This window comes from Dromaius novaehollandiae, chromosome 3 (genome assembly GCF_036370855.1).
Source record: "Dromaius novaehollandiae isolate bDroNov1 chromosome 3, bDroNov1.hap1, whole genome shotgun sequence".
NCBI lineage: Eukaryota > Metazoa > Chordata > Aves > Casuariiformes > Dromaiidae > Dromaius > Dromaius novaehollandiae.
In genome coordinates, this window is record NC_088100.1 from 97,163,102 (window position 1) to 97,183,289 (window position 20,188).

Sequence of the window (20,188 nt, forward strand, 5' to 3'; positions counted from 1 at the left end):
TTGGCCTCTATTAGGAGGATAACTAGTTACTACTGACTATTTCCTAGCCAAATGATATTCAGCTTTATTTTGGCTCTCTTCTCCTCTTTAGAGTTACGGAAGCCAGCTACTATGTGAGGACTGGACTTCTTCCTCCCCTTCTGCAGCTTCAGGTAGTCTTACCCGTTTTGTCTAGAGACTGCAATCCTTTCGACTGTCTTTCTAGAATGTTTTTTTGATTTTGCTGAAATGACTGCTGGACCGTGAAAAACGCTGCTCAGCAAGGATGTCACGTTTTCCAGCAGCAGGTTAATAGCTATAATGCCAAACGATCACACGAGGTAACATTCTAAGCAGCCCCTCTTGACTCACTGACAGTGGAGAGCTTCAAAATACCTCATGAGAAAATCCAAACTTGGGTGCTGACATAACCTATAAATGTTATCTCCTACCTTTTAGGGATGGGGACTGTAAGTCCGGCTTCCAGCGTGTTAGTCTGGGACATGGCAGCATTCAGTTTTTCAATGAACATCATGTTGCTGTCTCTCTAGTCCTTCTCTGCCTTTTTACAGCATTTAGTATGCCATTCCTGCTTTGTCTAATGTTGCGCTGTTTCACCCTCATCTTGGCGCTCAGTACTGATTACAATGTATTGTTATTTTCTCCTTGCTCTTCTGTCTTTTTTGGTAGCAATGTTAGCCATTAAAAAGCTAGCTAATGTACACATGCTGCTGCTACAACCATGTAAGCTGAGCTGGAGAGAGCTTCTGTAGCATCATCTGGGTACTGCAAAAACAACTTGGTGGAGCATCAGAACATACAATGGCACATTTCACATATATAGTGGTGAAAAAGCATAATTGTTTCCTATGCAGGTTCAACTGCATGTCTTTCCTTTTACAGTGCATGCCCTAAAGCCAGCTGACGTGAAAATTATAGCAGCCCTTGGGGACTCTTTGACGGTAAGAAGATGGTGTTTTTACTGTTTTCTTGGTAAAACTGCACACATGTCCCTGCTCTGGTGGAGGGGAATTAGCTGTTGTGCCTGGAAGTAAAGATCTGTTCATTCATGGGCGATGACAGAGCTGGTAGCTAGAACAAGAAAGAGGATATCAGTTCTCCAGCACTCTGTTCCCCCATGCGCATATTCACATGCTTTTGAATACAGGCAAATCACCTAATGAGGTGTTTAAATGGTTTGTTAAATAGGGAACAGAAGAGATCTGGTGATGTTGAAACTGATGAGACCTAGCACAAGCCTTAAGTTACTGTGTGTTTCAAAGTTTTCTCTTGAATAGGAAAGAACTAGTGAACCTGTCCTTTTGCCTTGACTCTTTCAGGAACAGTGTGTGACTAAGAGATGTTGGATAATGAGATATGGATCTACAAGGGAGAGTGTCCTCTGGCTTTGCCCATTTCAGAAAATATTCAGTCTCTTTATTGTGCCTGTTTTAACTCATAGCCAGTTTCTTCCCAAGACATAATTCTCATGGAGGATGACTATCCTTGGTAGGCTAGAAGGAATTTGTATCAGGATCCAGACATCCTAAATTCTGATTACATCTTTCTGCCTAATGTTTTTCTATTGGCCAAATCCTCTGAAGTCCCACAGCCAGCCCATAGGAAACACCGTGCAGAAAACCATAACTGGAATTTAGGTTCTCTGAATCTGAGCCTGAATAACAAAGACAGTGTATGTACAAACTATGAAGCTTTTACAACTACCTGGCAGGCATGGTGCTGAAACTCCTACACACAAGAGGCTACTGAAATAAATAGAAGTGTTTGAATGCAAATCTGCAATATCCACAAAGACAAGATAGTCAGTATCTAGCTGCAGTTGCCGTATGATAATAACCAGGACCCTACAGGTGTTTCTGCTTCTAACTATAACCTGTAGGAACTGAGAATAAAATCTGTTTTCATAGAAACAGCATTTGTGCATTACTGTCTCAGAGCTGCACTTGGCTAATGCACAGATATTTTGAACTCTAGTCTTTTGTTAATTTGGAAAAGCTCATACGTAGGAGAAAATGAAGTATTGTTTAATCTGAGGCAGCAATGGACAGTCTACCTGGTATTGTGCTGTTTTGTGGTATTCAAATTTAATATGATACTGTAGTATTACTGTGGGCAAATACTCTGCTTTTGAGTGCTGGTGGTTTTTAAAGAGGGATGTAGTTGAGGGTAGCAGTTTGCCCTGTTGTTCAGTGTGAGTATAGAGAGTGCTTCGCTCCTTGCTGTAATACTAGTATAAATTTCTCTGTGTAGCATAGCACTTCTCAAAACAGTGTAATGTTATTACAGGACTTCTTGTTTCTGAGATACCTGTTTTTCTTGTCTGTATTGGATTCATATAGTGTTGCCTATCGCTAGCCTGAAATTTTTATGGGTTTGTTTGAGATGTTTTCATCATTCATGAGTAATGCAACTATAAACATTATTCACCTAATCTAAAGCCAGGTGAAGAAAGCCTGCATTCCACTGCTTCATCATGTATCTTGTGCATCATGTGCAATGCAACACTTGTGAATAATCATGAAAGGAATTGATGCATTTTTCAGGAGGAAGTTTGGGGAAAAAAACAGATGCCTTCTAAAGCTTTTGAAGAGACCCATTCAAAAATGAATAAAATGACTGTGAATGACTATTGTGTTAGTAATTGTCCTTTACTTTTATTTGGTTAATGAAAACGAATGTCCAGGCTGGTATAGGAATTGCCTCAGATAGTCTCATGGATTTGAGCACTGAATACAGAGGACTGTCTTGGAGGTAAGTCTTCATCCACGGTGAGGGGAGATACAAGTCGTCTCTGCCATGAAAAGCATTGTTCTCTTCTACATGTTTTGGGACTTTCAGATGTTAGAAAGTGGAAAAAGAGTTATTTCTCTGGCTAGCATTTCTTATGAAGAGTTCTGGTTTTATTGCAAATGTGGTTCTACATGAAGTGTTTTTAGCAATAGATTTTCAGCCAGCCTTTTGACTTCTCTCATGCTTTTGTCTTGGGCTGCTCATGACAGTTGATCTTTCAGTGGTGAGATGGGGAACTGGAGAGCTACAGAACTGGAGGAAAAATCACTGGTTGAACAAATCAGAAATTCTTGCTTTTGGGAGTTCTCAAACTTTGCTATTCCAGAACTTTTTGCTGGGCCAGGGAATACAGTTTCTGTTTACCTGGAGAAGTTTTACCACATGCAACACACACAGTCATGAAAGGCCAGATTTTTTTGGTGTGACAATACGGCCCAGCTGAAAGTGAAGCAGTTCTGTACTGTCATAATCTCTCCCCATAAATCAGAGTTTCCCAGTGTGTTTCAGCAATTTAAGAACCTAAGAGAACAAACTCCTGTGCAGGAAGCAGGCAGGTAAAGAGGTGTAGGGGCTGCTGCCACCAATCTCAGTCACCAGAGGGGCTGGCTGCACAGTGCTGCCTTAGAGAAACTTCATGAGGCTGAAATTGGTCTGCAGACCTACCTTGGAGTCCACAGTGCTCTAGGGCTCAATTGCTCAAAGATACAGCTTTTTCAGGTACTTTTCTGCCATTTCACAATGATTGACTCAAACCCCTGTACAGCTGCAAGAACATACATCCTTCTGACAAGTATCTTTACCATGGAAACCTCAGCTATTCTCCTGAATAACATTTCCACTTTTGGCCCTTCCGCTTAGTCTGATAGACTGTATAGTTTACAGATTAATCACCCTTCACATTTTCCAGACAATGTGATAGGTTTTCTCCTTCCTTATTGTTTGTGTCCAGCTAAGAGATGAGTGACCGGGATTTCTCTTTCTCTTTTTAGTATCGGAGGGGATGCCTCTTTAGAGGATGTGACAACTTTACCTAGTAAGTAAATGCTTTCCTAGATCTAACTAGCAAGATTAAAAAGAGGGAATGGGCTGATTTGAGTGGTATGTTTGCAGAGGGATCTTCTTAAATGCCTTCAAGATATTTGAGAGTAATTCACAAGAAGTACCTTTCAAAGAAACAGTATCTGAAGACTAATGAAAAAACATTCGCTTCATCAGTGACACTGAGAAGAAACTAGAAATTCCCTTCCTTTCTTTTCCCTCTCCCTTTTCAAACTGCTTGGTGGGTGTTACTTGAATTTCTAAATAGGCTTGTTATGTCCATGTTTGTGATGCAGTTAGCATTTGCTTTTAATAAATATTCTACCACAGTTTTTTTCCAAAAACAGATGCTTGCAGAGAGCAGGCATCTTTGATAAATACAGCTATCTACTTGTACATGTAACCTGAGGGGAATAATTTTAACTTTCTTTTCACTGAAACCTGCACCTTCTCCTAACTTGGCTTATTGTTAATGTAAAGCCACCAGAGTTTCAGTTCGGATCAACTATAATAATAAACTTCCACCTGAAGAGGGTCAATAAACTGTCCTTCTGTTACTCACTGTTATGAGCAGAATGTAACAAGAATATCTTTCTAATAAGCAATTATAAGCAATTAATTGGTTAACTAGATGCCACTGCATTTTGATAAAGTGTTTTCTTAACCATTAAAATGTGGTTAACTGAATCTTTGAGGTTAAAGTAGCATTTATAGTTTATGATGTGGCTTATTTTTCATTATCAGCTCAGAATTCTGCTGTCTACCTCTTTTTGGAAATTACTATTAAGATAACAGAGCATAAGGTGGGAGTACTTCAGAACCATGCATCTGAGGTTTTCTTCAAATTTCTCAATAGTGTGAGATGTTGCACAGCCGCGAGGCTGACCCAAAATCTCTAGCAAAACCTAGCACTTACAGCTCCTGCAGGGCTGGCGCCCCCTTCAGACTCACTTCACAAAGTCCCCATCAGGTGACTGTGAGGGTTTTAATTCAGGCTTTATCCACTATAACAAGTAGGATAGCAGCACACAATAAAATTCTAAATTCTGCTCATCTTATCCCCTGGTGACAGTACAGGGCACGCAAGCTGACCCAGTGCTATCTGAGCCGCTGCTGGCTGGTTGCTTCTCTTGCCTCTGTTTGACGGATGCTAGTTCAACAGAGACTGCAGCAACTGTACTGTGCTGTCCGAAAGCAAAAACGTGGCAGAGCTCGTGTGTGTTGGTCCCAGGAGGCAGGGAACAGATAGTCATTTTCCTTTCATTGCCATCCTTCTTTTTCAGACATCTTTCGGGAGTTCAATGCTAAGATCATGGGCTATTCAACTGGGACAGGGTGTGCAAATGAATCAGATGCATTCCTTAACCAGGCAGTTCCTGGAGCAGAGGCTGAGTATGTGGCTTTTTGTTTTACCTTTCAGGTGATGGATGCTTCATCTAATTCCCTTTCAACTGTCTCATGTGCTCTCATAACTTGCTCTGAACAGCAGGCAAAACCAGTCTAGTTGGTGCTGAAAATTGGCTTAGCTGAACTTTCAAGTGAAACTAGCAGTCTTGGTTATGTGCCCCACAAACAAGAAATCGGCAGAAGCTGGTGGTGGTGGTTTCTACCCTTTGTCTTTAACATTCATCCATTTATCTATCTATCTCTCTATAAATCTTTGAGACCAGGGATGTTTTAAGAAAATGAGCGTGTAGTGAGTTGATAAAGAATTACCAGGAGAAAAACTGGATGAAACTTTCCATAATTCTGGCCTCGGGCACCTGGATAGGCAGGCAAGATTGACAGAAAGGGGAAAAAAAAATAAAGTCACAGTCTGGAATCTGAAGAAAGAGTTGCTGATAGTCACATTTGGGTTTTGGTGCATTGCAGACCTAGTGCAGTTGCAGCCAGTTCTGTCAATGTATTGGGGCTGTAATGTCTTGCAGTCATCTGAATTTGGCCCTTTACTTCTAGTCACACCTGGGAGGCTGTATGAGTTGAACTTTGATATACTCTTATCCTAGAAATTCCTGGCTTCTTTTTGAAAGAGTCAATGCTGTTAAATTAACAGAACAGATGGTTGCGAGGATTCAGTCACAGTTTGGGCAGGGGATCTGGCAGACCATGCTTGGATTTGACACTGTTAGTTGATAATACTCAGATCTCCTTTTTTTTTTTTTTTTTTGTTTGTTTGTTTGTTTGTTTTGTTTTAAAAAAATCCTCTTGATTTCCAAAGAGCTCTTGGAAGTGAAATCCAGAAGCTAAGTGAGGTCTTTGAGTTTGCTGCATCTGAGTAATGTCAGTTAGGATTTATCAGGTATTCTGGCTCTCCTGCAGGCCTTGAGTAACTTCTGACTCATACTAGTATTCTCAGTAAATGCTTATTTTTCTGGACAGAAATAGTCTGCTAGCTGCCCTGAAATATCATACAGCTCCCATACCTGAGAGCAGGGATTTCATTTCATAGTGGTGACTGAATTTGTTTCTGTTCATGTTAGTGGAATACATGCATGGATTATGGCTCTGATTCAGCCATTCATGAGAATTCATGAACAGACTGTTACATGGAGCATATATCCAGACTAACTTCAGCTTTTGTTTGTTACAGGAAAGAATGAGATAGGTGGTTGCCTTGCATTTTGCATCAGTTAAAGCCTAAAGAGGCTGTTTGGAGTGGGAGAAGGATTGAAACAAGATAATATTTCCTTTTAAGTCACCAATATGAATGCCATTCATATCAGTAGAAACCAAGGCATTTCTATTAGATAGTTATTTGCTAGCCATTTGAAATGAATTGATGGATGTTAGTTATAGGGACAACTGTCTTTTTCATCCATACCGATTAGTCTTTTCCCTACCCATCCCATCCAGCTGCACTGGATGAGCATGAAGGAGGAGAGCTGTCTTGACTCTGCAGCCATGTTTTTATTTTGTAAATATTTAGCAATGGGATGAAGACAATTCTTCAAGATCCCTGCTAGTCTTCTGTTGTTGCTCAATTTGTTACCTCTCTGTAGAAAGGTGTAGAAAGGTGCAAGAGTAAAGAAAAGAAGTTCAAAGTCTCAATGTAAACTACTACATTAACACTGCTGAACTTGGAATGGCTTTTTGGGGACTCTTTCCTGTCATTTTGTGGTTTTTGATGTATCTGAGGAGTTACATGTCTCCTAGTACAATTATTGAAAACTATCACAACATAATGGAGAGAGGAAATGTTTCTCCAGCTTTAGATGCTTGGCCCTGGAGTGATAATGTAATCCAGGGTTTATTCTTCATCAGCCAAAAATATTCCTTTTTTTCTATTATCCAGAGGGCAAAAATACTCCATGAATGAAAACACCTAATGCTGGTATTTCAGAACTGTTACCTGGTCTGTTTTATTTTTGGGTGCTGATATGGAAACTGTTTTCCAGAGGTGCTGGGCACTTGCTGAAACCAAGCAGTTCTGCAACCTTACCAGCTTTTGAAAACCAGATGTGGGGGTTTATGAAGATGAACTCAGTGGCTGCCTTGAAGAGATTCTTAGTGAACTTGGTGATGTAGGAGTCCAGACCTTATTTGGCAAAATATTCTTACGCCTATCCCATTTCCTCTCATTGCCAAAGTGCTTAAGTACATGCTGGAGTTAAGCATATAGCTAAAGCATGTTGCTGAAGTACTGTCTTTTTGACAACTCTGATTTCACTTGAAAAAATGAGGTGAAGAATTGAAGGCTTGGAAGAGAGAACAGGTGACAGGAACTGTGAATATCAGTGTGTTTCCCATTAGCAGACTGTTTCTGTTGAACAAGATCTAAATTTTTGGGAGACTGCAGCTCAAGAATGGAAGATTATTGACACTGTTTCATTCAGCATGTTGTTAGATCTTATTGACTGTTGGCTTGGGATACATCACCAGTTCAATGACTGCACGAGAAATCTAAGGTGTTGCAGGCTCTCCAATCAAGAAGTGATGCTTTCCTCTGAATGAATACAGAAATCAGTGCCCTAACTTAGGGGCTTCCGCAGTGAGAACAGGAGGAAAATCCTGACAACCTGTGGCCTGTGATAACTTTGGGATATAAATAAGTAGGTTATGACAGTGGACAAAGGCAGGAATGAACAGAACTACTAGATTCATACAGTGTCTATGTCACAAGCAGATGTACGTTAGGGCTCATTCCTCCAGTAAATACACTGATAAAAGTTAGATCAATATTCAACCGGAGGGAGGTGGTGGGAAATATCTCCTGCTTCTACAATAAATACAGCATTGCAAAGGAGAGCTGAGCTCTGGTTGCCATACAAAACAAGTGTGTCATGCTTATTCATGTCAGCTGATGTGCTTCCAGAAATGATATACAGTCAGTGGAGTGTTTCTAACAAGAGTCAGGAGAGCGATGCAGCTCGTCCCAAACTACAGAGCTGTCTGGAAGGTCAAAGCTTTCCAATCATGTTCTTTATGCATATTTGAGGATTGATGTGTCAGAGCAGTGAAACAACATTGAAGTGTTCAGTCTAGGTAACTTGAAATCATGGCAGTTATATATGTGTGTGTATATATGAAAGAGAGAGAGAGTGCTTACATGGCTTTTGCAAAACAGCAAGGCTGTCATCTTAACTTGTCTGAGTAATCTTGTAAGTTGCTTCGATTTTTCAATTAGCCTAGAAAGATAGAGTGCCCAAAGCTGTTTGTACACAATGGAAAATTTTAGTATTGATTCTAGGCACAAGCTACAGAAACCAGGGAGGTGTGCACAGAGTTGTGTGTGCACAAACTTGCTCTGGAGGTCAGCTAAATATTGGGACATGTGATTCCTTTGTTCTAGTCCATGAAGAATAGGTTGATAGCAGCCCAGTTCTAATCAGACCATCTGTGAACAAACAAGATGCTGTGCAGTGTCTGGCATTTCAGCTGTTTTAGGTGCTAAATGCTGTAGTAAGAAGCTAAACCTATGGTTCCAGACTAATTGCTGAACTTGCATGAGATCTGTATCAATCAATGTCACGTTTACTTTCCATAAAGATGCAAACATGTAATTTGATAACCGCAAAACGGGAATTTGTAGTGTCTCCTCACTCAACTCTTCTGATATCTGACAATGCATAGAATTTAAGGGGTCTGAAAAGCATAATCTTGACCTCTCTCTAAGGGTGTTTCTTTTACTCACTGATTGTTCTTCTTTACAGGCAATTACCAGACCAAGCAAGAACTCTCCTGAGACTGATGAAAACTGATCCTGTAAGTTGTCTGGGACTTTAATCTTACAGCATGAAAAGAAACAGGCGTTGCTTCCTGTGATAGATTCATCTTCAAAGATACCATGTACACATCAGTCAAAGAAAATTGGGCTCATTATTTTCTTCCTCGTTACACAGAGAATTGACTTCAACGCTGACTGGAAGATCATAACGGTGCATATTGGAAGCAATGATCTGTGCAACTATTGCAAAGACCCTGTGAGTAGTAGAAATGGTTAACTAAAACAATAGTGGGACTGTGATGTCAGCATAGAAACACTTTAAGGGAAATCCATGAATTCTTAGAGCCTTTAACAGGAACGATCATGAATTGTATGTGCTGCTGTATGTTTTGATGGGGGTCCTGCTGACAGTGCCCTCATGTAGAAACAGTCACCAGCAGCAGAGTAGGAAGGCTGTGTTCCCTCTGGCTCACTAGGGTAAGAACCACTGTCATCTTTACTGTCTTTTATGACCATGAGCAAAAAGTGTAAGGGCCAAAGGGAAGAGAAGCTTCACTCCTCTGATGTGGTAACTCCTCTGCTGTCAGCAATGTCTCATTAGACATCCAAAAAAGAATTATGCTGCTTTGAACCACCATCAGTCCAACCCAGCAATGTTTTTCATCACCCCATAACTCAGTGCAGGGAGGTGCTAGGAACAGCTGAGGTGTATATTGGGGAAGTTGCTGTGGTGCTCAGTATCCTTTGAATTTGATGCTTCTTTGAACTGTCTGAATTTGATGCTTCTTTGAACTGTCTCGAGGGCTGCCTTAAGGAGATCATGGGAGCTGAGTAGGCAGGTGGTGAGGAGAGGCCACCTTCCTCTGCCAGCTCATACTCTTTCACCTGTAATACACTAATTTCTGAACTTGTGAGCACTTTCAGTCCCCCTGCACGCCTTGTGCTTGGGGAATTTCCTGCTTCTGCAGGAACCTTGATAGGTGTCTTTGCTGCTGCTGTCAAATATTAATTATAGGTATATTTATAGCTGTGTCCTTGCCTAGTAATGATTTCACCTAACTTTATGAGGCATGCCCACAGCCAACTGATAAGCTCTATGTCTGCTTGGTTTATGTTTTTCATATGCACTCGCATTAGGTTCCTTCCACCATCCTTACATGAAGGACTCAGTGGATTCAGGTTTAACATGCTGCTATTCAAAAGGGTTTATTTTAAACCCAAAATTAACTGAGTACATTTTAGATTAACTGATAGGCTTAAAGTCCCTGGCCTCTAGAAAGGAACAAGAGCATTCCACTGAACATACTGCTGTATTGCAGAAAAAGTGCATTAATGTGAGTCTCCATCCTCACAATCCAAATGTCTTGTTTCCATTAGCAGTAACCCCTTTTCTTCTCTTTTTACCAGGATCATTACTCAGCTGTAAATTTCACCAGACGAATTCAAGAAACTCTTGATATTCTGCATGAGCAGGCAAGTGCTGTGAAACTGTCCTGGCATTCTAGCTTTTACTGGTTATAACTGGTGCCAGCTTTTCTCATTCCTTCCATTCTGGTACCAAATGTACTCTATTAACTTCCATAAAAACATTTTCTTTTGTCTTGTCTACCTGAGGATAGTGAGATGCTGTCTAGAATGATGGACAGGAATACTGGACCATGGGGCTGTATAAGGATCAACAGCTGGGTTGGAGAAGTTGGTTTTTTGGGTTTTTTTTTTGTTTGTTTGTTTGTTTTTCTCAACAAGGCAGAAAAGAAAAGGGAAAGGAATGGCTGGACCTTGTGATATAAAATAAATGCATTTAAGGCTGCCTAACCAGTCCCTTCTAAGCTAAGGTCTGGCTTTCCTTTCAGGTTCCAAAAGCTCTAGTGAATCTGGTTGAAGTAACAGACCTTCTCCCTCTGAGGCAGTTGTTTGTGGATACTCAAGTTCAGTGCCCCACTTCCTTGGCAGAGTAAGGCTTGTTTTACTTTTTTTTTGCACCTACACTTACTGTCTGTGATGATAAAACACATTCTTGTTCCATTCTTCTCATCATTTGACTTGATGTTCAAAGACAGCATTAGAGTCCTATGGACATCCCATTCAGTGCTGACACTGTCCTGCCTGATGGGGCTGCCTATCTTGTCTTTTATCTAAAGGCTCCCAAGAACAAGTAGTGTTTCTACAGGTATTTCAGGCAGCTCCTTATACTAATCTGTGGTTACAGAGCATAAGCATCTCTGGACCAGTGTTGGTACAGTGGATCAAAGATGTTCTTCGGCAAAGTTTATGGCTCTGGAGGGTCAAGTTGCTTGTGCTAAATAGTAAATTGGGCTTCCTAGCTGAGACACATAAGGACTCCTGATGTTATGGCTGGATCAGATAAGGTATCCTGGGTTTTATGACTAAGGTAGCAGAAGATTTAGATGCCTGGGCTATGGTTATACTTGAGTTAGGATAAGAGTGGAAGGTGGTGAGGCTCCTTAGGTCAGGACCAGAGAGATTAGAACATGCCTATCTAGAGCTTACAGCAGAGGTAGTACGACTTGCATGGGATTTAAGGCTGGGGCTGAAGAGGAGCTAGCTGCATGAGGATTTCATTTGGGCCTGGAAGAGCTTACCATGGTTGGGGATAGAACCAGACTTGTTAGAAGTCAGTGGTCCAAATTGCATCTCAGATTTTGGAAGTTACAGATCTCACTATGACTCCAAAGGTGTGGGCTAAGGCATGGCATAAGATAATATTTAACATGAGCAAAGTGGTAAAGTCCCCTGCAAAAGAATGAGGGTTGGGCCTGGTATGATCAGAAAGGATGAGGTAAGAGGCTTAACCCTTCGCTCAAGGATTGGGGTAACAAGTTTAGACTTGAGGCAGGGTTGTATTAAAGGTAGTTTACCCTTATGGAACTGTGCTTTGATTTGGGCTGCTGGGTTCCCTTCCAGGTCAGATTAGGATCACATTCTTAGGCTGGTTAAGTTAGGATGTGTGTAATAGTTGCTTGGACTTTGGTTAAGATAGGTGACGATTTCATTTGTAGGTCAGCATTCCCTTTCTGGCTGAAAGTATTATGGGGCTGTTTGACCTTCAAGCATGATACGACAGTTGAGGCCATTCCCTTTTTCTGACCTCAAAGTAGAAACACTAAATTAGCACTCCACAGACCATTAGTTTTAGGGAAGCTCGGCTCACCTGATAATCTTCATTTAATGTTTGAATAAATAGGATTCTCTGGGTTAGGGCTGTTATGGTCTTATAGGTCTCAAGGGAACAGAATTTGCCACGCTAGGGTAGCTCGTAGTGAGCTAGTCTTCTCTTTCTAAGGTTAGAGCATCATGCATGGTTAGATGCATGCAAGGTTAGATGCATGAGCCTTAAAGACTAGGACTTTTAGGCCAAGAGGCGCTCTGTGTGAAGTATCTAGGTCTAGAACTGTTAGACTTCACACATAAGGTAGACCTCACTGGGCTTGGGTTAAAGTTATTGATACGAGGTTTCTCAAAGTGGGGTTGAAGTCCCCAGGTATCTGGATTTTCAGGCCTTTTGAGGAAATGGGAGGTATTTGCAGAGTAGGCAAGTTTCTCCTGGTTCGAGGCTTTATTGAGATGGGTAATTTGCATTCTTTGCTAACCCTCTAGACAGGGACATGCTTTGTGTCTCAGGAATGCAGAAGGAATTGTTGCCTGGAAAGGCTCAGAGGTAATGCAGCCAGTAAATTTTAAAGATCTGTTTTCTAGTTCCAGAGGGAACGGCATGCACCTCTGTCAGGCTGCAGGGTCTTTGGATGCCTGGATACAATGAATGGGACATAAATTGGCACAGTGGATTGATCATCACCTCCATATGCCTGGGGGTGAAACTAAACTGATATTAGAGTACCATCACTCATGTGAGGCAGAAAATAAGACTAAGGCAAGGACCATCAGACACTTTCACAGAAACACTAGAGTGTAGATTTCCTCGTTACTCCCATGTTATAGGGCTTTGAGTGGCAAAGGGTGACTTCTGCATTCTCAGGTTTTAACTATCTCTATTTCTCTTTACTCTAACCTCTCCCCCAGTTACCTGTGTAGTTGTGTTCTCCTAGGAGAAGAAAACTCACAAAATGTAACAATGGTGAGAGAAGCTACCAGAGCTTACCAGGTATGTTTATCAAGAGTGGTGCAGTCACTTTGCCTTCAGTTGAGGTGAGCTCTTGAATACCCAGCAACCTGTCTGTTTATTGCAAATCATAGCAATGTTTTACCCAAATGGGCCCTTGGAGCTATCCAGGAGGTAATTTGACATTATCCAGAATACCATATGACCACAAGACAGCAGCAAAGCTGTTCAGCAAAATTCTGTTCCCTAGTGCAGATAGATAGGTGGGGTTTTAGTTACCAAAATCCTGGTCCCCCCCAAAACAGTTGCAGTAGTGTGTTCAAGCCTTCCCAGACACTTTGCAAAGACTATCCTTTTTGCCAGTGTCCCTGAGTATTTCAGTTAAAAAGCAAAAGCTTCCCACTGATACTTGCATTCTCAAAGGAAAATGATTATAATGGAGAAATGTTGATGGGTTATCACTAGTCATTTTTGTTTCTTGCAGCTTAGTATTCAGAAACTAGTGGAGTCTGGCCGTTATGACACCCATGAAAATTTCACAGTGGTACTCCAGTCTTTCCTCCAAAATCCCAAGATTCCTCTTAATGAGGTATGGTCTGAAGACACTTACCTGCATGCAAAGGACTAAGTGCGAGTATCTAGCCTTTGAAGTCAATATGCAAAATAGTTTCAGCTTGTCATGTTTTATTCTTTTTTATTAGAACTTGTTGATTTTTGGTATAACAGATTATTAGACTTCTTTGTATGGTTATCAGTTCTTTGTTTTACATGTTGAGTTGTCAGTATGAATTACTGCTTTGAAAAATTAATCAGAACTTGAATTAAGAGGTTGTTCTCTGTCTATTTTCAAGGATACATAAATATTTTTCGTTCTGAAAATATAACATGGTTAATAAAGACAAAGATATTAAGTTACAGTTCTTAAAGCAACATAAGTGTTCACTGGAGACTACAACATCACCTCCTTTTCATGTCGCCTAACCTATTCTTCTGTGCCTGTACAGAAAGAGAGTTTACACAAGATCTAATGGAGGTAGTAGTTTTATGCAGTGAGGCCTTTTCCCTGTCACTGGCAACTAGACTGTATTTCAGTTCCTTGCATGGCAAGTCCCAGCACACTATAAATCTAGGAAGTGACACAAACCTTCTCTGAAACTGAAACCGCACATGCTAATTCTCACACATCTGCAGTTCCTGACTTCAGCTGGGACTAGTAGCAGATGGGACAAAACAGGGAGCGGAAAATATGGCTCTGGTATCATTGGATCAGGGTGATCCTGGAAATAGCTTGTGATAGGTTTGAGAAGTTCAGCTGCTAGACAAAACTCTTAAATTTCAAAACTGGCTGAATACTTCACAGAAGAAGAGGGTTTGATTTTTATTTGTTTATTTGTGCTACTTCTTGTCATAATTCATTCCTGTGGGTTTTGGTATCGAGGGAAAGAACACAAACAAAAGTAGGAGGAAAAAAATATCTCTGAACTCTTTAATCTCACAAACATTCTTTTAAGATTTTAAGAAAAGAAAATTTGCACAAAATTGAGATGTTCCCCAATAGAAAATTCTGCCTCTAAACTTGGCAGCAGATCAAATACGGATCCAAATTTTGGTAGTAGACCTCTAATGAGCTAGCCCAAACATACTGGATCAAAACCTGCTCAAGCTTTGAGGAAGGAATGCTCTGAAAAATATCAAGAACATAAGAACCTATTCTTATTGGAGAACCTTGAGAACCTCTTATTGGAGAGCTTTTTTTTTTTTTTTTTTTTTTTTTTTCTGTTTCTGTGTGGATCTGCACATCCTAGAATCTGAACTTCTAAGCACACAGAAGTTAAGCATTTCTAACAGCTAGTGGACCTGCTGCAGTATGCTTTGTATCACCAGATAATCAAGAGACTTTCTGCATTGGAACATCAAATATACATAGCATGCAGCTTCCATTAGTGGCTCTGGTTTGACCTCAGCAACCCAAAGCTGGAGCTCTGTGGATTCTTCTGCACTCAGATGTCCTTTATGGTTTCATTTTCAGGATGGGCATCCAGACATCTCCTACTTTGCACCTGACTGTTTCCATCCAAGTCAGAAAGGTCATTCTCAGCTTGCCCGGGCTCTCTGGAACGCTATGGTAAGGTGACATGCGTGGCATGTAATATAGTCTTTAGCTAGAACTGGCTACCACTACAAGCATCTGTGTGATTATTTATGTAATAGACATTGCAATGAAGGCCTGGATAACTCTGGATCTTGTTGATGAGCTCCCAGTGCTTATGCTTCTAGCTTACTAGTCAGATGCCTTCAAATTTAGAACTGCTGTCAACCTAGAAGCTCTTGCTTCTGAAAGTGTGTGGGGAGGGGTGGTGTAAGTGCATCATCTGAGTCTCTAGAGATTTCAGCTGAGTAACTTCCAGCTTTTTTCACCAATTGTCACTAACGGTAGGATAATATTTAGTAAGGATGACTTATTTGGGGGAACCACCAAAAAAGAATCCTAACTGCATACGTCAATTTAAAATGAATTGCTTAAATTGTTTTAAAACCTTGTGAGTGTCTCATTAGGAATTAAAGTGGCTTTAATTCACTAACTTTGAGCATGAATAAAACTCAGTTAAAAATAAGTTGTTAAATTAAAGGTTGCTTAAGTGAAACGATTTTCTTACCATCTCCTATTGCACTGCAGTGCTATCTCAGATCCTGGATGGTAACTTCTATATGTTTGAGTGTATTGTCTTAACAGCTAATATGATTGCCTGCGATCAAGCAGTCCCTCTAAATAAATCTGTTTTGATCTTCTGCATATAGACAGCCTTTTGTTGGAGATGGCATTGTGCAGCTTAGCTATAAAAATTGAGAGACTCTTAGTATCTTCTGTTGTGCAGGAGAAGATAGTTTATGACCTTGTATTCTGGCACAATTCCAAAGGAATTGCATGTGCCTGCCAAAACCATCCTAGAGTTTAAACTGATGCAGTGTAGTTTTCCACTTCCCATTTTAAACTTTCTAGAGTTGCTGTTTTATTATACAGTTGCCATGTTCTTTCTGCGAAGCAGATGCATTTCACTCTTGAGTAAATCAAGATCTGTAAATACAGGCAGCTTTATATAAATTTCAAAGGTGTATTTAGATTCTTTTGGATTAGAATTGTTATACAAATGTAAAATGAGAAGACACAGATACAAAATAATTTTTTCTGTCTTCCTTTCTAGTTCCAACCTGTAGGCCAGAAAACTGACTCCTTTGACCTCACAGCTAACATTACCCTCAGCTGTCCAGCTCAGGTAAATACCCCTGCACTGTGGAAGCCAGGTATCAGCTGCCTGTGCTTGTGCATGCTGCAGAGAGCAGGGACTGGCTATGTCTGGAACAAGTCTGTTGAAAATTTTCCCTCTGCTTAACTCTGTGTGAGCAGGTGTCACCTGGTCTTTAACTGTGCAGTTAATACTGATTGATAGCATGCTGATTTGTGTGTTTTCACTTGCAGCAGAGATTTTGTTTTGCTATGTTTTTTAGTACTGAGGCAGCTCAAGATGCAAATAATGGAATATTCTGGGTGATCTTCCCAATTAGAATCAATGGGTTTGGGGCACCATAGCAGCTCTGAAAATCCCAGCATCTGTTCTATTTTGAATTAGTGATCGGTTGGGTTTCCTATCCTCATCCATAACTGAGACGCTTTGGAGTCTCTGGAAACTGCTTCTACATTTATAAATCAAAACTGCTGAATTTGCAGTATAGTTGCTAGATATCAGCAGGTGGAAATGCTGTGGCAGATGATGGTAACTGACTCCCTTTCTTCAATGAAGATCCCAAAGAACTGAACAGACTAGGGCATAGAGCTATACTCTGAGATCTGAAGACAGTCTTCTAGGTCATACAAGGGGATTTTGTCCATATCATGTCCATTCTGTGGGAAAAGAGAGATCTGCTGAGTTATTAATCAGCATGTTTCAAAAGTTCTCGGAATCACTTAAATTAATCCTACTTTATTTCACCGCATATTTTTTCCAGGGAGCTTGTATTAACTTATCAATGTCTTCAGTGCCAAATAATGTGGATTTTTATATTTCTTTCCTTTCACCCAATCCCATTCAAAGATGCTGGTGCTGCTGAGAAATAGCCACAAAGTTTTATATCCCTTGCAAAGAACATATAGCCATTATTTTCAGAAATGATATGCCCACAGTGCTTTGAAAAAGTCATTGATAGTCATCACCATAGCTTTGCCTACTCAGAGGGCTCTAAGGTAAAGACTATAAAAGCACAAAGCAACAGATTGGCTGTTTCCAGGGAATTCTACCTTATCTGTTACTAAAGGGAGTAGTAAATGATTTCGGATTCTGACACCCGCAAATTCCATCCCTTGTTCCCATAGTTTCTCACAACAATTTTAAACACATACTGGAGTTTTCATGTCCATGAAAATACTGAATGTGCCAGGTTGTAAGGGTCCATAGGGCCAAGAAAAGTTATTTGTATTGAGACAACTGAAAGTAGGATAAAACCCTGTAAATAAAGGGTCAGAGGCACTTCCAGTCAATTAAATATGCTTTCTGATTCTAGTATTTTATAATACCTCCTCATGCAATTACTGGAATTGTTCTTGTCTGAGATCAGTGGGCATCCCAGTGAGGACTTTTAGCCCATAGCCTATTTATAAAATGTACATATCTCCATGAATTTATGTTGTAGGAGTAGGGGACAGAAATAACCATGCAGTTTGTACAGCCTCTCTTGAGGGAAAAGTGAGCCATGCAGGATTCAGTGTTCTATTCTCCTCTACTGACGCAGGCAGATCTGCCCAGGTTTCTCCAGGCTTTACATAACGGTGTCTTTTGGAAGGACTAGACATCTAATCAAGTCGAAGTAATTTGTGGAAGAGTTAAGAGAGGGGAATGTTAGACTGCTAGTCAGGATCTGAATGTCTGGCCCATGTCATTTTACTGTAATGTACTAAACAAAAATCTCACTTCTGAATTTTAAGGACAGAGCATGGTTTCAAAATCTAGATTCCCATTTTTCAGCTTAGGCAATTAGTAATTATGCCATTTTTTTTTGGTGACATCATATCTTGACGTCACTTGGTTTGGGCTGTGCCGTGTGTTCATTGCCTAATTTGTATTTCTCTCTTTTTCTCTTCTTTCACCAAAACATACTCTTCGTGGGAACTTACATGCCTAATTTGTATTTCTCTCTTTTTCTCTTCTTTCACCAGAACATACTCTTCGTGGGAACTTACAGGAATAGCAACTACACATACTCATCTGTGGATCCCACTAACGGGCCAGCTGAGGTAATTGTTGCATCTTTTGCTTGATTTTATAGAAACTGTGCAAAGCTGTCCCTGTCTAGTGACTGTTTGCATGTCATCATGAGTTTATAAATGAGATAACTTACTACCAGTTTTCAGAAGCAGAAGTCTCTCTTACATTGCATTTCTTCCCGTTAAACTTTTTTTTCCTAAAAGCCATGTAAAGTCAATTGTATCAATTGGTGCAACTTTATCAAAACTGTGCTCAACAGTAAGTCATCTGGGTTGCACCACTAAATCAAAAGGCAAGCTGCTCATAACAGGGTGAAGAGGATTTAGGACCATGAGCCCCCAAATGATTTGGGGAAGCTTATGTCCTATTTTTATGCAGTCAAGTAAGCTTAGCCTGTAGAGGGCAGTCACCTGTGCATGTTGGACACATTTCCAGCAGCAAAGGAAGCAGTAGGGATCCACTGGCAGGGATCCATTCTCAAAGGGAGGCTTTCACTTTACATCATGACTGAGCAGCTAGCACAGGGGAGATAAAACAAACTGTAGAAACATGGTTTGCACAGGATTTGAAGAAAAGGGCAGCAACTTGCTCGTGATAAATGGCTGCAGGCATGCAGAATTCCTGCAAATGGATGCCTTTTTTTTTTTTTTTTTTTTTGGTAAAAGTAGCTGGATAAGGCTGTCAAAATGGCCTAGGCTAGCTGGGCATGCTGAGGGTCTTCAGTGCCTAGCAAAATTATGAAATCCTCTCTATGCCTTGAAGGTTATGATGAGCAACAGCTAGCATTCTTTCAGCAAGCCATAGTTCGCAATGTTCAAGTGGGATTTTTATCTGTAAGCAGGAGTTATACTTTCAATGGGTAATGCTTGCACTTTAAAAACTATTGTTGTTGAGATTCAGTGAAAATGATAAAGGTGAGACACAGTAGAGAGTAAAGGAGTTTCCTCTCTCATCTAAAAATAAGCCCAGCTGTCCATTCTAGCGTCTTGAAGCAGCTTTTAACCAGAGGGCTGATTGTACAGCCCCTTGCACTGTGTTATATATAAGAACCTTTGGGCATTTTTTTTTCCTCTTTTGATGCTAACCTCATGAGACTCTCACACCGATCAGTGGTCTTCAGGAAGTATAACTTTTGTCTGAATGATCAAATCACGCAATCATAGAATAATTCAGGTTGGAAGGGACCTCAGGAGATCCCTAGTTCAACTTCCAGCTCGAAGCAGATATCCCTGCTCTTACAGGTAACTGCCCATCGCAACAATTACAGTTTTGCCTCACTACGTTTTCAGCTAATATTGTTGCTGTCATTATGAAAGAGCATAGGTAGTACGTTCATCAGCTGAATTCAGTGAGTGAACTAAAACATTTCTGCAGCGTTTGATTGACTCAGTTTCATCATTGGTGGAGTAAACATAATACCTATGATATCATTTGCAAATATATAGTAAAGTATAATTACTGAAGCTGATTAGAGGCTGACAGCTCTGTTTTTCTGAAACTTCTGAGGCTTCAAAATTTTTTAAATTTTTATATTAAGTGAAAACAAGGCATTTTTGAAATTTTCCAGGTAAAGAAGAGGTTTCTAGCAAGATATGTGGGAAATAATATAGCTTTGCAGAAAGTTTTCCTGGTTTTTGTTGTTGCTTGTTTTTTAAATCTGAGGTCTCTTCAGATCACAGCAGGACTTCAAACCTGGAGCCTCCACCTCCTAGGTCAAGAACAAAATCTCCAGGCTGTAAAGAGGGGAAAAATTATCTTCCTTATGAAATTTTGTCAGAAGTGATATATCTAGATGAAACGCTTGACTTTGGTGAAATTTTCTAGCTGAAACATACCATTTTCCAAAGGCAATTAATA

The 20,188-nt window shown here is 40.4% G+C and overlaps 1 protein-coding gene across 1 annotated transcript in view; it reads left to right on the forward strand.

Moving 5' to 3' along the window:
- PLB1 (phospholipase B1) overlaps positions 1 to 20,188 on the forward strand; it is an 81,176-nt gene that overhangs the window by 41,378 nt on the left and 19,610 nt on the right. The window contains exons 31-44 of the mRNA XM_026121158.2: positions 92 to 152; positions 883 to 941; positions 2,684 to 2,751; positions 3,780 to 3,823; positions 5,112 to 5,220; positions 8,979 to 9,030; positions 9,168 to 9,248; positions 10,400 to 10,465; positions 10,846 to 10,946; positions 13,034 to 13,115; positions 13,558 to 13,662; positions 15,103 to 15,198; positions 16,277 to 16,348; positions 18,283 to 18,360. Of these exons, the coding sequence (XP_025976943.1) occupies positions 92 to 152; positions 883 to 941; positions 2,684 to 2,751; positions 3,780 to 3,823; positions 5,112 to 5,220; positions 8,979 to 9,030; positions 9,168 to 9,248; positions 10,400 to 10,465; positions 10,846 to 10,946; positions 13,034 to 13,115; positions 13,558 to 13,662; positions 15,103 to 15,198; positions 16,277 to 16,348; positions 18,283 to 18,360 (1,074 nt within the window). The remainder of the gene's footprint in view (positions 1 to 91; positions 153 to 882; positions 942 to 2,683; positions 2,752 to 3,779; positions 3,824 to 5,111; positions 5,221 to 8,978; positions 9,031 to 9,167; positions 9,249 to 10,399; positions 10,466 to 10,845; positions 10,947 to 13,033; positions 13,116 to 13,557; positions 13,663 to 15,102; positions 15,199 to 16,276; positions 16,349 to 18,282; positions 18,361 to 20,188) is intronic.